Below are 14,389 nucleotides of genomic sequence, written 5' to 3' on the forward strand. Positions count from 1 at the left end.
ATTGTGACACACCTGCATGAAAAAAAACACTTTAATATTAATTTCATGTTTCAAGCATGATGTATAACTATATAATAATTAAGTTACTTTAAGTGAGTTCTAGTTCTCCTCAGGTTCAAATGTACAGGATAACAACCAGAGAAACATAAAAGTCTTGAGGGAGGCAGCAGTTGAAAGGATAAAAAGGTCTTGTGATAGCCCTGCAGCAATGGAAGCTTTGGAATGTAGTGCACGCACATAGAAGAAACTAAACAAGCACAAAAGGCTATCTGTCAGCTGTCTGTACACAGTCTCCAAAATTTCACTGCAAAGAAATAACTGGATTTGAGTGAACAACTTATCTATGGGAAAGATGGGAAATCGAGCACAGTTCAAAATATGAGTAATGTTTGCATCTTCACTGCCCTCAAAAAATATAAATAAAATCAACTTATTTGCCTAATAATAATTAATCAACAAGTTGAGATTACCGATATGTCTTTTGTCCATAGCATCAAATCTCCAAATTACTGGTTAATGTGGACATTTATACAGGGATCAAGTTAAACGAAGGGCACTTGTCTGGTGTGACATCCCATCCACCAAAGTGCAGTCATCATCATTAAATTCATCCTTCTAAAATTAGTCTAGTCCTGTTCCACGGGGCGTATTCCCTTGGCCTCCTCCAGGTTCCTCAGTGTCTCGTCCCATTGGGCGAATTGTTTCGACAGCAGGAACATCTGCAAATCACAGGTCAGGGGTCAAAGGGTCAGCAAGTCCGGTCAACTGAACGTGCCTTTTTTTTTTTTTTTACAAAAATCATTGTTTTAATTTATGTATATTTTTAAATCATAAAATAAATTATTGAAGAAAAAAAATGCATTATTGGATCATAAAAATAGTCTGTGAGCTTGTAGATCTGCTATTTCAGGTATCTGTTGTCTTATCTGTGAAGTACAACAGTATATAGGTCTTAAGTGGTTAACATGTACAGGTAAGTGCATGTGTGTGTGGCACGCCGCGCACACACATGCACTTATGTGTTTTTACACACTGTGGGCCTGTATGGCTGGTCTCAAATTAAAGTAGGGTGGGCTCAAAGGGAAAAAAGTCGGGAACTATTGATATAAAGGATTTGGTATCGTCAGCACATGGCTTCACAGTGTTTCCCAATGATAATAAAATCAGTACGTTTAACTGTGAAAAGAGAGAGGCGCACCATTTTGTTGTATTCCTCAAAAAGCCTCTTCACCTCTTGGGTCTGGGCTTCAGCTTGGTCCTGAGAGGAAAGAGGGAAGAAAGGTGTTAACGAAGAAAAACAAACAAGATGAACTATGTAGTGCAAGTGAAAGAGTAGTTGTATAAACGAAGCTGATAGAGATAGGAGACCTGTTCTTTGATGTGAATCTGTGACAGACGTTGGAGCTTAGTGGCATGTTCTGGTACATCTGTAAATAAAAGACATACACTGAAACAAACTACAACAATGCCATGTGTATAATTAATGTTACAACTGAGTTGAGAGTACTATTCTATCCAACAACATAGAAACCCCACCTCTGTCTTTACAGGCTATCGGCCTTCCTACTACCTCAGCTATTAAATTAGCATGGGAAAATGCGTTGGGGGCCCCGATATCAGAGACGCTCTGGGATGATGGCTTAGAAGAAGTTAACTCTTGCTCGATTAACTCTAGACACTGCCTTATTCAATTTCGAACTATACATAGGCTTCATTATTCCAAATCCAAATTGCACAAGATATTCCCAGATATCTCCCCAAACTGTGACAAATGCAATGCACCGGAAGCAAACTTATTACACAGCTTCGCCCTATGTCCTCAAATACAGAGATATTGGGTTAAGATTTTTGAGGTGCTCTCTGATATTTTGGACACCCAAATTGACCCAATACTAATTATCTTAGGCACATCAGACCCCATCTCCAACTTGACAAGTTCACAACTACATCTCCTTTCATATGGTCTGATTACAGCAAAGAAGCTGATTTGAACTCATTGGAAAAAAGAGGAAGCACCTGCATTTAAACACTGGCTTAATGAAATGACTAGTACACTTCACCTTGAGAGAATACGATATTCACTTAAAGACAGACAGGCACAATTTGATAAGATCTGGCTGCCCCTTGTCCGTTACCTGAGTAGAAGAATGATGTGATTTTAAACAGACTGTTTATTCTAATGCATGTCCATTGAATAATTCATTCTGATTCTCTATTATGCGTTTCGTCACTGAGCAGTAGGGGTGGGAGGGTATGAAGGGGTTGTTTTGATGTCATATTGTATTTTATTTCTTTTTTGTTTTCAGCTCTTCTTTTCTCTTTCTTTTCTTTCTTAAATATGCTAAAACAGAAAATTGTTACTCTGATAACTGATACATTTTGTTGTTGATAATCTGTTGGCAATAAAACTTATTTGACAAAAAAAGAAACCCCACCTCTGATGTAGTTGCTATCGAGAAGTGGCTGGAGTTTGCTGACCTGCTCCAGTAGAGCAGCCTGGGAAAGCAGGAATTCCTCCTCTGCAGGCATAAAACAGAAGTATAAACTCACCATTAGGAGAGATTTTGTGACTGCATGTACTTTATGTGCGTATAAGTCTCACAATGGCCTCTTGACACGACAAAGTGTGCATGGCTCTTGATTGCCGATACAATTGTTGTATAATCACGTTGCTTCTGCTGTCCACAGACACTTGTGCCTACTCAGACATGGCAGCCTTGGCAGGTATAATAAGGCCACCCATGTTTTCATGTCTCTTACCAGCAAGGATGAATTCCAGCTTCATGGCATCAGGGACAGTGATGTGGTCTGTGAACTGGGGGTCTAAGTACTTCACTAGGTCTTCAACTGCATCAACAGAGAAATATATTTCAAAAATAAATAGCAGTGATATAACCGATTGTAATTATCAAATGTAACATTGAAATTTCATCTCCATATGGCATATCATTTTTCAAATGGCCAGTCTTTGGGTGTAGCCCTAGAATGGCTGTGATATTACATACATTTCATGCATTCCAAATACACGGCCATAGATCGGTCCTATGCCCGCCCGGGTAGCAGCCTGATCTTTGCTGCATTAAACTTTGCCGTGCTGTGTGTGTACTCACCCAAGAATCATTTTGGAGTCAAATATTGTCCTCTAGTTTCATAATTATCCATTTGAAATTCTGGGAGGAAACGTGTGTTTAGTAAAACAGCTCCACCCAAAATGATTTCTGGACTGAACAAACCTTCTTTGGCAATGGCATACGTACAGTATGAGGTACACACTTGACAGGTGCGTTGCGATTGGTGTGGGATAATGAATGTATAGCTCCCCAAGGGAAGTTTTCATTTGTTTAGTCATTTAACAATTTTGGGCCCCATAGTCGACAGAGAATGTTGTGTGTGCAACTCGTGAAAAAGTGGAGATATTTTACTGACCCAAGGCGAGCGTGTTTTGGGGTGCGTGTCCTTGTATTCTTTGGAATACAATATATATGATATGTATGTAATATTACAGCCATTCTAGGGTGCCAATTTAGGTGCAGAACAGAACTTACTCTTTTTGTGAAGGATCTTCACTCGTTCTCTCTTGTTGGCTGTGTTGGCCAGTGCAGCTTGAACTCTGGCAAGGGATTCTGCACACTAAAGACAGAGATCCAAGGGAGATTAGAACATTGATTGAAGACTTTAATAGAAGTTTGCATAGGAAAAGGTACAGTTTCGTGATGATATAATGATATAAACATCACATGATATGTTATGTGCCAGGATAGCAGGCAGCTAACTGTAGCATCTGCATGATTCAGATGCTAAGAAGATGCTACAGTAAGCAGTTAGCACTTAGCAGTAATTAAACAATTAAGGAAGAAATGAATATAGTTAGTTAGTCTTTCAAATATAATTTGTAATTATTCGTTTCAAGAAATCCTATGGATTACGTTAGCAGTTTTGCTGACGTTGGGATGGATTGAAAGGGCGTAACACTGTTAGCTAAATCAAGTCCTTTACACATCTTTGTCTCTTGCTCTGAACAAACCTTCACAGGTTTTCCTCCTCTATTCTTTCGTTCGCCATATATACGACTTTCCAGCGCCTGGACGCGCGTTTCGAAGTTATCAATTCCAGCGTTTCTGTCCATCGTTGATCCTTCGATGCCATAGACTGTAGAAAAATATGGACGAAATGACGCCATTGGTTTCTATGCAGCGCAAACGGCCCTTTTCCACGCCTTGAAATGGGTGTCGCCATCATAGAAATAAATAGAATTGTAACGCTACCAGAGATGCTATTGGCTGCCAACGGTCACGTGCAACGCAAGGATACTTGGGAGAATGTGTTGAGCTCTGCCGAAAATACAGCAGACGAAGAAGAAAACGTGGACCGCTCAGAAGCCAACAACGCAACAACAACAACAACAACAACAACACACAGCCTATTTTTCTACAGTCTATGACACAGACGGACCGCAGTGACAGTAAATGTCCGAATAACTTTTTAATTTTGCCACGGAGATTTGAGCACCGAAACGTTTGGACTCTGGAGTAGCCGCTGCAGCCGCCGCTAACCAAGCCTGGGTTCCCGAGGCTACCGCTAACCTGACCGGGCCGTCTAGGACTCTGTACCCCGCATGGAAGCCTTGTTGAGGACTCCACTTTTGAAAGTGCCCGTGTAGTTCCGCTGGGTCTTATAATAATCCAGTTGTCCACTAGCCCCATATAGAACCTCACCCGTCGCTGCATACTGTTGTGTCTCGAGGTTATATGGGGCTAATTGTCCACAAGACTTTTCACAAAGCAAAGAGGCATTCGTCCAGAGAAATATGCATGTGTTTATTCATATTTATTAACAGGGATTTGTGATGTTTATAGGACTGAGGTTGCATTCATAGTTCATAGTTGCATTCATAGTTCTCAGTCACACCTCTTAACAAAAGCTGACAACAATTTGACACCTATGTTAACAATGCGATTAATGTAGGAATGGATGCAATATGCATATGCATTGTCCATTGTGACTACAGTCTGTGATTGTGACATGCTAAGTAGCCTACAGTAGAAGAGAAGCTGGATTCACGAATGGATTCATGAACTAATTATTGAGCTGACATGCAGTATCGTGGGTTAATTATTCCGGGAGGCTAAAGAGGTTATTTCAATCAGCGATCGTAAATGCGCTTGATTCATGTCATTTGTTTGATTGAGGTTTTTTACAGTAGCAGGCCTACATCATTCAGCATATTCCTCCTCTTTGATTCAGTCAATTTCATTCTGGTTTATATTTTGGAAATAAAATGTGAGATCAACCTATGTCTATTTGTGTGCGTTCATATGCAAATTTGTGTGACATTTGTATGTGTGAGTGAATGTAAGTGCTAACTTAGTTTGACGTTGCTGCAGACTGTTCTATTGACAATTATACTGTAGCCTCAGTGTTATTTTCAAATGTTTTAATTAATACCATTTGGTGAGGCTAAATGTTGAGTGTTTCTTTTTAGTTTTATATTATAGTATAGGCTATACCACTTTATATACGAGTGGTTACTTGGGAGAAATACATTATTACCTAATAGCCGTTCTAAACCTACAAAAAGCCAGATAATTGCCATAACATCACGTCGCCGAAGTCTGCTATGACCAACTTCAAATTCCAAAAGAGCTCCCGACCGAGATCTCCCATCCTGGCTCCAACAACAGGTATATGAGGTATGGCAATTATACAGGATAGCAGGACATGCAACTTCATATAAAAAGTGCTGTTTTCAGTTTCCAAAATGTTACATGAAATATTTGATAAATGGTCTGAATTAGGCCTAATGTAAAGTAAGTCTGTGGTAGGCATATGATTGACAAATTATCAAGAATGCCATATGCCAATGTTAAAGAGGAGTTTATAAAATAATATAGGCTTCCCTTGGCTTAGAACATAGGCTATTTTGGCTGTAAGTGGCCACTAATATGTTGTCTGGTGTCGATATGTTTATAATGGCATGCCATACTTGCACAAATCAAGACGAGAAAAAACAAATAAAGACGCATTGTTTTGGTGGCATTATATATAGGCTTGTTACACAATCGGGCAGTAGGTAGCCTTCATAATAAATAAATACCAAGTCGTGTATTTGTGGCTGATATGCCTATAAGAGTAAATACATTGTAGGCGAATTAACAAAAACGATGTTTTAACATTTATATAATTATAGAGAATATATGTGTGTTTATTTATGTCCTCACTCATTTTAATAGCTCTGGATTAAGCGTCTGCTAAATGTACATTGTAACTTGGGTTTGTATAATAGATTTATTTTGTAAAAATGTTTACACGCCGTTGTACAAAATAAACCGATCTAGCTAACAGTGCGTCGCATTACGACGAGTTGTTAGATCTGCTCTGCTCTGGGTAACCGAATTGTGCATCAGTGCATGCAGGCTGGCCGCAGATCAGTTTAATCAGAAGTCGGCCCCGCCCCCACCCCGCAACTTTATAATTTATTTAAAAATACATTGGACCACATTTCGACAAAACGCATATGATGGTGATTGAAAGGCTATCGATAACTAGCGATAGGAACCATAAAGTATTCATGAAAATGTTAATTAAGGTTAGAACACGAAAGGGGAAAATGAATGGGATCCAATGGTGAACAATTCTTTTTGCTATCGGCCGAGGGGGAAAACAGCGCAACTAGCGGCCAATCATAGGAAGTTTTACTTCCGTATTGGAGTCATTTTAAATCGGCAGAACTTGCCCCTTGTTCGATGCCTCTTCCACAACAACAAAACCCAAATGAAAATCCCCAGTGACGTAAACGTCAGGGCGGGGGAAGTCGCGTGTTGATGATGGAACAAACTGAACGGACTTTAAATTCCGCCATATTTGTTGTGGAATGAACAGAACAGCCACTTTTCACATGTTTCTGGAGGAAATCGTGGTTCAATCTGCGTGTAGCTAGATACGATCATTATTTCTGTTAATTAAAGACACCGAGGACGCTAAAATAATTAAGTGTTAGAGAAACATGAAACGTGTTGTGATTGTAGTTGTGGGATGTAACTGTAGGTGTCGCTCTTGGTCAGCAGAACCTCAGTGAGATGTTTTCCTCTCTGACAGGAGAGGAGGCGGATGACAACTCCTCCAGTCTCCTGCTGTCACCACGGCCCTTCTGTTCTCCCACAGCTGACTGTCAGTCCCAGAAAGTAAGCTTTCCATACATTTAATGGCCGTGACACTGTCGGACGGAACTATTATTTATTTCCATGGACAATATGTTTCCTCCCAAGGAGCAATAACATTCACCTGCTGGCTTGCTAACCTGCTACCTAGCTAGCTAGCCGGGTGTGCTACGTGTTACAGTCATTTAGCTTTTACTGCTGCGCAGCTTACTAGCTAGTTAGTTAGTATATAAACTAACTATATAGTCCATGTCTAATCGTTCAGGTTAGTGGTTTTCAACCCTTTTCATCATATCAAGGTCCATTATTTATTCGGCATTTGAGCCACAGACTGATGAGATTTACCCTCTCAGTCCCAAAACTTACAATATTTTGTTATCTTTGGATAAGATTTTGTCCACAATTCCATGCTGTAATGATGTTGTGCCATAGGAGAGATAACAGGAAACGTTGATCAACGTTGATTCTTCTACATTCTTTAATTGTGTAGACTTCTTATGCATTAAGTAATGCAGCAGTTGTTTAACACTACTATTACTATTGGTTTCATTTTACACTGTCAAGAGTTAAAGATCTATGATCTGGTTACCAACTCTCCATCAATTAGCTGGGATTACCTGGAATCCCTTCAAGGACCACTGGTGGTCGAACTGTCTGCACAGGAGGACTACTGATCTGCTTCTGCCTTTAGTGTTTGTATGCTTAGTATAACATTTGGGTTTTATGACTGTGTCTGCAGGGGGAATCTAACGGCAGGTAAAGGTGTGTTTTTATATACTGATACTACGTGGCCAACCGACAAGATTCCAGGATCTCATTCTGTTTGCTGCTGAAGGATCCATTCTTTATGTTACTGTGCCACCGGGAGCACCAGCAGCAGCATGGCAGATGACAAGGACGTCCTGCGAGACGTGTGGTTCGGCCGGATCCCCACCTGCTTCACCCTTTACCAGGATGAGGTCACAGACAGAGAGGCTGAGCCCTTCTATGTGAGTTGACTGCTCATGGGCTTTTTAGTTTTTTTTTAGCGGTGCTAGCCGCTCCCAATACGTGGCTTTGTGTGTAGGTCCCTATGTCCGTCTGTCCCTCCCTACTTCGTCCGTATCTATCTAGCTGCAATACCGCTGGCTGACCTACCTTCAAGTGTTGCTTTTGAACACACACACACACACACACACACACACACACACACACACACACACACACACACACACACAATGCACATGATGCACACAACACGTACAGGTCCAATTGGTTCCATGCATTTCAGCATCGGCTGTACACACACATACTCACACACACAGGAAAAGCACAGGACAGAACTGTTCAGATACAACCTACTAACACCAGTAAGACTCCCTAATCGGGAGATAAGCGACCATCAGGTCGCATGTATACACAAATTGGCCTGTAAGTGGCATTGTAGGCAACATCTGTAGGAGCAGTGTCCATTAATGTTGTCTGCAAAAAGCAACCTCATGATGGTGCTAGAAGAGGGGCATGTGAGAAATCGGGGGCGGAGGTTGTGGTTTGCCAGCCAAGGAGTGTGTGTGTGCAAAGTTTAGCATGGATAGGGGCAACGGTGCCGGTGATAAGAGTAGGGCCAAAAGTGTGACGTGACGTGACGGACAGAGAGAGGGACTGACTGACGGAGGGACAGCCGTTGGAGGTTTTCATAGTAACTTGTGACCTGACGGTCGCAATGATTAAAACCCAAGAAAGCACAATGGCTTGTTTACATTGGGGTCCTTTTGTACTCAATTCTTTGAGACATTAAATGACAGACAAATATCATAGTACATTGCAAAAAACATCATACTATATAACAGTCAGTAATCTGGACTAGAAAAAAAAATATGTATATTTTTTCTTTTACAGTAAATAGGTCAGGGTTAGGCTTTTGTCTTCTTACCAGTTTCGAGTTGCAGTCACCTGTAAGTGTTCTTTCAGAGCGGTCTTAATGGAGGGTAGGGAAGGATACACTCCTCTAAGGCCGTTTGTAGGGCATTCCACATTTTTGTGGCATAGCAGGAGAATAAATTTACCTTTAGTTTGTGCTGAATCTGTGTTGAACGTGATCAGTGGAGCTGCCTCTGTTTGTGGATGTTTTTGACGTTTTGGAAGTAGTTTGACTGGTACATGGGTATCTTAGTGGTATAGTGTATCTGGGACTGCCCCATAAGTCGAACAAACTCCCGTTGGGTCGAACAGCGTCAGCAGGTTAGATAATCACCCGCGAGCGTCGGCAGGTTAGATAATCACCCGCATCACGGTTACTGAGGTTAGGTTTAGGGTTAGGGTTAGGCATAGTTTTACTGAGGTTAGGATTAGGGTTTGGGTTAGAGTTTGGTGGTCGATCCAAAGGGTGTTCGACCTAATGACATGTTACCGTGTATCTTGCACAGGCAGTCAAGGCAGGCCCAAGCAATGCTGTGTGGACGACACCCTGTCACTGTCCACACAGAGGCTCTGTTATTTGCATTGACACGCGTAGATAGCGTCATGTGCCTTCATGTGTTTCCATGGAATTCTCCTTGGCCTTCAGTGCATTACACATTATTTAATTCAGAGTGTATAAATGCTTACGGTTGCATTTAGTTACTTTTTTACACTGTCTGAGTTAACTACTTAAACCCCCAGGGCTATACTAGTCTACACCAAATCTAGTCTGTCTTATTATGATATGCTCAGAAAAGGGATGCTAGGGTTCATGTGGTAACCGGAATGCTCGCCTTGAAACACGCTTGCCCTCATTGTTTCCCACCGACCTCACGCCGATTGCTTGATGGGGCAGTTCTTGTGTTCTTGTATTTATTTTTCAGAGGATAAGCTTAGAAATAACTTTAGGGTTAGGCATAGTTTTACTGAGGTTTAGGAATAGGGTTAGTTTTTGGCACCGATTTACTGAGGTTGAGGTTAGGAATAAGTTTAGGTTTAATCTTTTAGGCACAGTTTACAGAGGTTATGTTTAGGAATAACCTCGGCAGAGACCATCCCGCAGATATACGCCTGTGGTGACTGTGTTTTGGGGCGAGTGTACTGATCAGGGCAGGAATTTCATGGAGGCCTTGAAGGCCATGGCCGTCGTTGCCCCTCAGTTTGGCCTTGTACCCCTCAAACCAATGGCATGACCTGAGGCCACAGTTGCCTTAATGTCCCAGCTGACTGTACCACTTTCTCCTCTGCCTCTTTCTGGTCAATATGTAGACAGTAGACACCGGTGTCTCTTTCTTGTCATGTAGACACCAGTGTTTTTTGGTTTGATTTTGAAATCTTAACTCCCCCAGTAGTCCCCATCTTTAAACCAATCCAGTGAGTGACTTTGATTGGTGCAGGGCTGAGCATGGATCAGATTGTAATTTGTAAATACCATCATTTATCTATTTCACTACAGATTAGATTATCATCCCAAACCCTTAAATTCAACAAATTCTTTCAATGGACTAAAATCTTGTTTTATTTGATGGCCTTCCAGCCCTGGAATTTGGCCTTTGTGCCCTCAAAAAATGGACAACAACAAAGACCTGTGGCCTTGCCTGTTTGATGCCTGTCATAGAGGGGGGTGGGGGGGGGGGGACTATTTGTGTGTACACACAAGTCAAACACAACCCCTCCCACCAGATCTCTTGTGATTGGGAATTTCAAATTTCAAATCCCCATTTGAAATCTCAACACAATGGGACAATGTCAGACTCAAGCTCCAGTGCAGAGTCTGAAATCAGGCTAAAGCTCACAAGCTCATGCGAGCTTGTAGATCTGCTATTTTTGAAAAATTATTTTGTGCAAGTCTTTGAATATTTTTGAATCGATTCTATAAATGTCTTCTAAATCCTTCTTCTAAATCAGTGGTTCTCAAACTTTTTCATGTCAAGGACCCCCAAACATGGGGGTTTTACATGCATTTGGCCGCCGAGCCCCATCTCAAAATATGTTGTGTTCCAGGGACCACCCAGAAGCAAATATTTGAGTTTAACAATGTTCGCATTTAAAAAACTATATATATTTGCTTTTAATTGGCTTTTAAAAATATATATATATATTTTTAAAATCTAGATTTTTCAAAAATAGCTGATCTACAAGCTCGTAGCATTAAATAATTCTAGGCATATGGGTTTAAATAACAGTGAGGAGCCCTGGGTAGGTGTATTATCTATAACCAAACATGTTCTCTGTTGTCGCTGCAGCTGCTGTTGCCCAGGGTGAGCTACCTGCCTCTGGTCACAGACAAGGTGAAGAAGCACTTCCTCAAGGTGGTGAAGGCTGAGGATGTGGAGGAGATGTGGTTTGAGTATGAAGGAACGCCTCTCAAATGGTACGAAGAAGCACATATGTCCATATATAGACATGTAGGTAATTGGGGGGGGGAAATTGCGTGTGATGAGTATCCTTTTGGCTGGTTCCAGGACATAATATAAAGTCAAACGGTTAACAATGTGTGCACAGCACCCCATGAGGGAGGAACAATCATTTATTTAGCCTCTTTCAGGCTATTGTCTTCATTCACTTAACCACCCAGGCCTGATTTACTTTGTCGTGAAACTATTTTCAAAAACAAATTGAAAGGTTTTGAAAATATTTGCCCATAATAATAAGTGGTTTAAGCAACAACAAAATATTATTTCCTCCTGAAAGAAATGATATTCCAATATCAGACTTATGTTCTTTCACATTCCAAAAGTCCATGTAGTCGGGAACATTCAAATGTTTCCTTAATGTTGCCCATACCTACAGTATATTGAGACACTGTTCCTCAAGTCCCAACTCTTGTCTTTACCTCACAACGATAAACTCTTGTTTGGTCACAGTACTTGACAATGTGTAAAGGTCCTGTGGCGATGATGACACGTTGTGTGCTTCTAGACTGGCACCATCGTAAGATCATGATGAAGTATAAGCAAAAGCTTTGCACCTTCCTCAGCATTTTGCTGAGTCAGTTACTAAATTGAGCCACCAGGTGTCAGCCTAGGACCACAAAAAAACGTAATGGCAATGGTTGTGTTAGTATACAATATTGGTATATTGGCCATGGTTTTGTTTGTACATTTTTGTCAAAGTCATTCTGTGTAACCTTTTCAATTAAACAACAGTTTGTTAATAATAAAAAATAATCTTTCAGTGATATATTTGTTCACTATCGCATAAATGTGATTTATTTTTATTTTTTTATGCCCCAACACTCGTGCCAAAATGATGCGTCCTGTCATGCCTATTAATGTGCTAATGTACTGTATGAGTAAATCAGTCACAGTTATCAGTCACAGTCAGTACTCAGACCTTAGAGTGATGGGATCTTGTGTTTGTTACCTCCTGCCAGGCACAATCCAATCGGAATGCTGTTTGACCTCCATGCGTCCAACTCTGCCCTACCCTGGAACATCACTGTGCACTTTAAGGTAGAGACCAGACAACTGTTACGGCTCATTCATACTCCAGAGAAGGTGAAGAGCAGTTCACCGTGGTGTAGTTTTCTAAAGTCAGAAAACTACAACATTACGTCATTAGCCGTAGTGAAGAGCGCTTCACCGCAAACCCAGACACATCTCCCTGCTTTTACTTTCCGACATCACCCCATCACCTAAAAAAGTGAGGAGCTACTCACTTCACCCTAGTATGAATGAGCCTTTACTGGCTGAAGTTCACCACCACCACTACTAATACTATTTTGGGAAATTGCAAGGATAGCATATGAAAAATGGTGTATGTTTCTTTTGTATTCTGTGTTAATGTGTTCTCAGTATATGGTGCATGAAATATTCTGTTACTGAAAGTGATATTGGTAATCTTCATCATAGCCAATATCTATATTAGTTGTACTGGGTATTAGCCTACAGAACACTAAAATGGAACAAGATCCACATAATAATAATAATAATATGCTGTGTGTGTATTTGCACTTGTGTTTCCCAGAGTTTCCCTGAGCGTGATCTGCTCCACTGCCCTACCAACTCGATAATAGAGGCCCACTTCATGTCTTGCATCAAGGAGGCTGATGCACTGAAACACAAGAGCCAGGTGATCAATGACATGCAGAAGAAAGACCACAAGCAGCTTTGGATGGGCCTGCAGAATGGTACTTTCACATGCACTGATTGATACAAGCACATGTACTAATCGTAGAACGGGGTACCACGGCGTGTGGCCAATAATTTGTCATGCGCTTGCGCAGGTACCGCAATGTACCGGATGTGCACGCTAGAACGCGTGTCCCCCTCGATTCATGAGCCAAGTAAATTGTAACCCCAAATGGCTACTGTCGTGTGTGTGTGGTACGTCTTTAAAATAGTGTCCGGCAGTAAAAAAAAAAATTAATCACCAATACACCCCTGCTTACACGTACACAAATTCACAAAGCCTTACATGTACATAGATAGGCACATCTTTCCTCCACAAAAACAATGATTCGTAAGCACTACGTTTATGTCCACATGTACCCACACATGGGTTCACGTGTCTTTTTGGCTGCACACGTTCAAACAAAAAAAATAAAGAAAAGTCATCTATCTCTTATATTAATAACATTCTTAATAACAGCCCACGCTTTATCCTTTCGTCTTCCTTTCCACAACAAACAGCACATCTCACCCCTAAAACACCCCCAGGGTTCCATCTGAAAGCAGTCACAGAAAGCCCAACCTCCCCTAGATTCTCAGTAACCCGTGCGCTTAGCAAAGACGCTACTGGCTCCCTGCGTAGGCGTACCTGTCGATGACTTAACCATTATCCGTTGTGGGTGGGCCATACTCTCTGATCGCTGGGTGGTGGTGTATTCATGCGTGGGCAGATTTTGGGGGGATTTCTTTGTCTGATTTATTTGAAATATTGCCGCACAACTGGTTCAATTTCTCTGAAAAGCAGTGTTGTAGCGGTATTGTACTTTAGTCTGGACGGGCAGGAAGGAAGGGAGACCTTTTGATTGATTGGGTCATATCAAACATGGCCTTCTCTTATTCATCCTCATCACGTAACCTGTTTTGGAATAGAAAAACCAAGTCTTGAATGCTAGTGAAAAAGCATGAGCTGTACGCAAACATTTCTTTCAGTTGGGCTACATCTGGAAATTGGATTATTCATGAGTGACATTATTGTTCTAGACAATCTTGCTGACCAACCTGACTACCCTTGTTACTTTAAATTATGTATCACCTCTTACTGGCAAATGTAGGTATGCATGTCGGGAAGCCATGCACATATTATGTGCATGTCGTTACCACAGTGCTTTCAATGCTGCTCGT

The 14,389-nt window shown here is 41.2% G+C and overlaps 2 protein-coding genes across 2 annotated transcripts in view; one reads left to right on the top strand and one right to left on the bottom strand.

Moving 5' to 3' along the window:
* Positions 1 to 15: 15 nt before the first annotated feature.
* dctn3 (dynactin 3 (p22)) lies at positions 16 to 4,181 on the bottom strand. Its single transcript, XM_080720554.1, has 7 exons — positions 4,025 to 4,181; positions 3,546 to 3,630; positions 2,761 to 2,847; positions 2,436 to 2,519; positions 1,369 to 1,427; positions 1,199 to 1,258; positions 16 to 719 (listed from the first exon to the last, which is right to left on the bottom strand). The coding sequence occupies exons 1-7, from the start codon at positions 4,178 to 4,180 to the stop codon at positions 627 to 629; spliced, it is 624 nt and encodes a 207-aa protein (XP_080576680.1). The 5' UTR covers position 4,181; the 3' UTR covers positions 16 to 626.
* Positions 4,182 to 7,086: 2,905 nt separating this feature from the next.
* atg5 (ATG5 autophagy related 5 homolog) overlaps positions 7,087 to 14,389 on the top strand; it is a 39,867-nt gene continuing 32,564 nt past the window's right edge. The window contains exons 1-5 of the mRNA XM_080747503.1: positions 7,087 to 7,181; positions 7,897 to 8,146; positions 11,342 to 11,469; positions 12,472 to 12,550; positions 13,065 to 13,227. Of these exons, the coding sequence (XP_080603629.1) occupies positions 8,039 to 8,146; positions 11,342 to 11,469; positions 12,472 to 12,550; positions 13,065 to 13,227 (478 nt within the window). The 5' untranslated portion in view covers positions 7,087 to 7,181; positions 7,897 to 8,038. The remainder of the gene's footprint in view (positions 7,182 to 7,896; positions 8,147 to 11,341; positions 11,470 to 12,471; positions 12,551 to 13,064; positions 13,228 to 14,389) is intronic.

The sequence above is a fragment of the Nannobrachium achirus genome (assembly GCF_963921795.1).
Source record: "Nannobrachium achirus genome assembly, chromosome: 2".
NCBI classification, from domain to species: Eukaryota; Metazoa; Chordata; class Actinopteri; order Myctophiformes; family Myctophidae; genus Nannobrachium; species Nannobrachium achirus.

Coding starts and splice junctions, on each gene's coding strand:
- dctn3 (XM_080720554.1), bottom strand. CDS start 4,180: ATGGCGTCATTTCGTCCATATTTTTCTACAGTCTATGGCATCGAAGGA. Junction 2,848..3,545: donor GAAGATCCTTCACAAAAAGA/GTAAGTTCTGTT, acceptor CTGTTGATGCAG/TTGAAGACCTAGTGAAGTAC. Junction 1,428..2,435: donor CGATAGCAACTACATCAGAG/GTGGGGTTTCTT, acceptor TTTTATTTACAG/ATGTACCAGAACATGCCACT.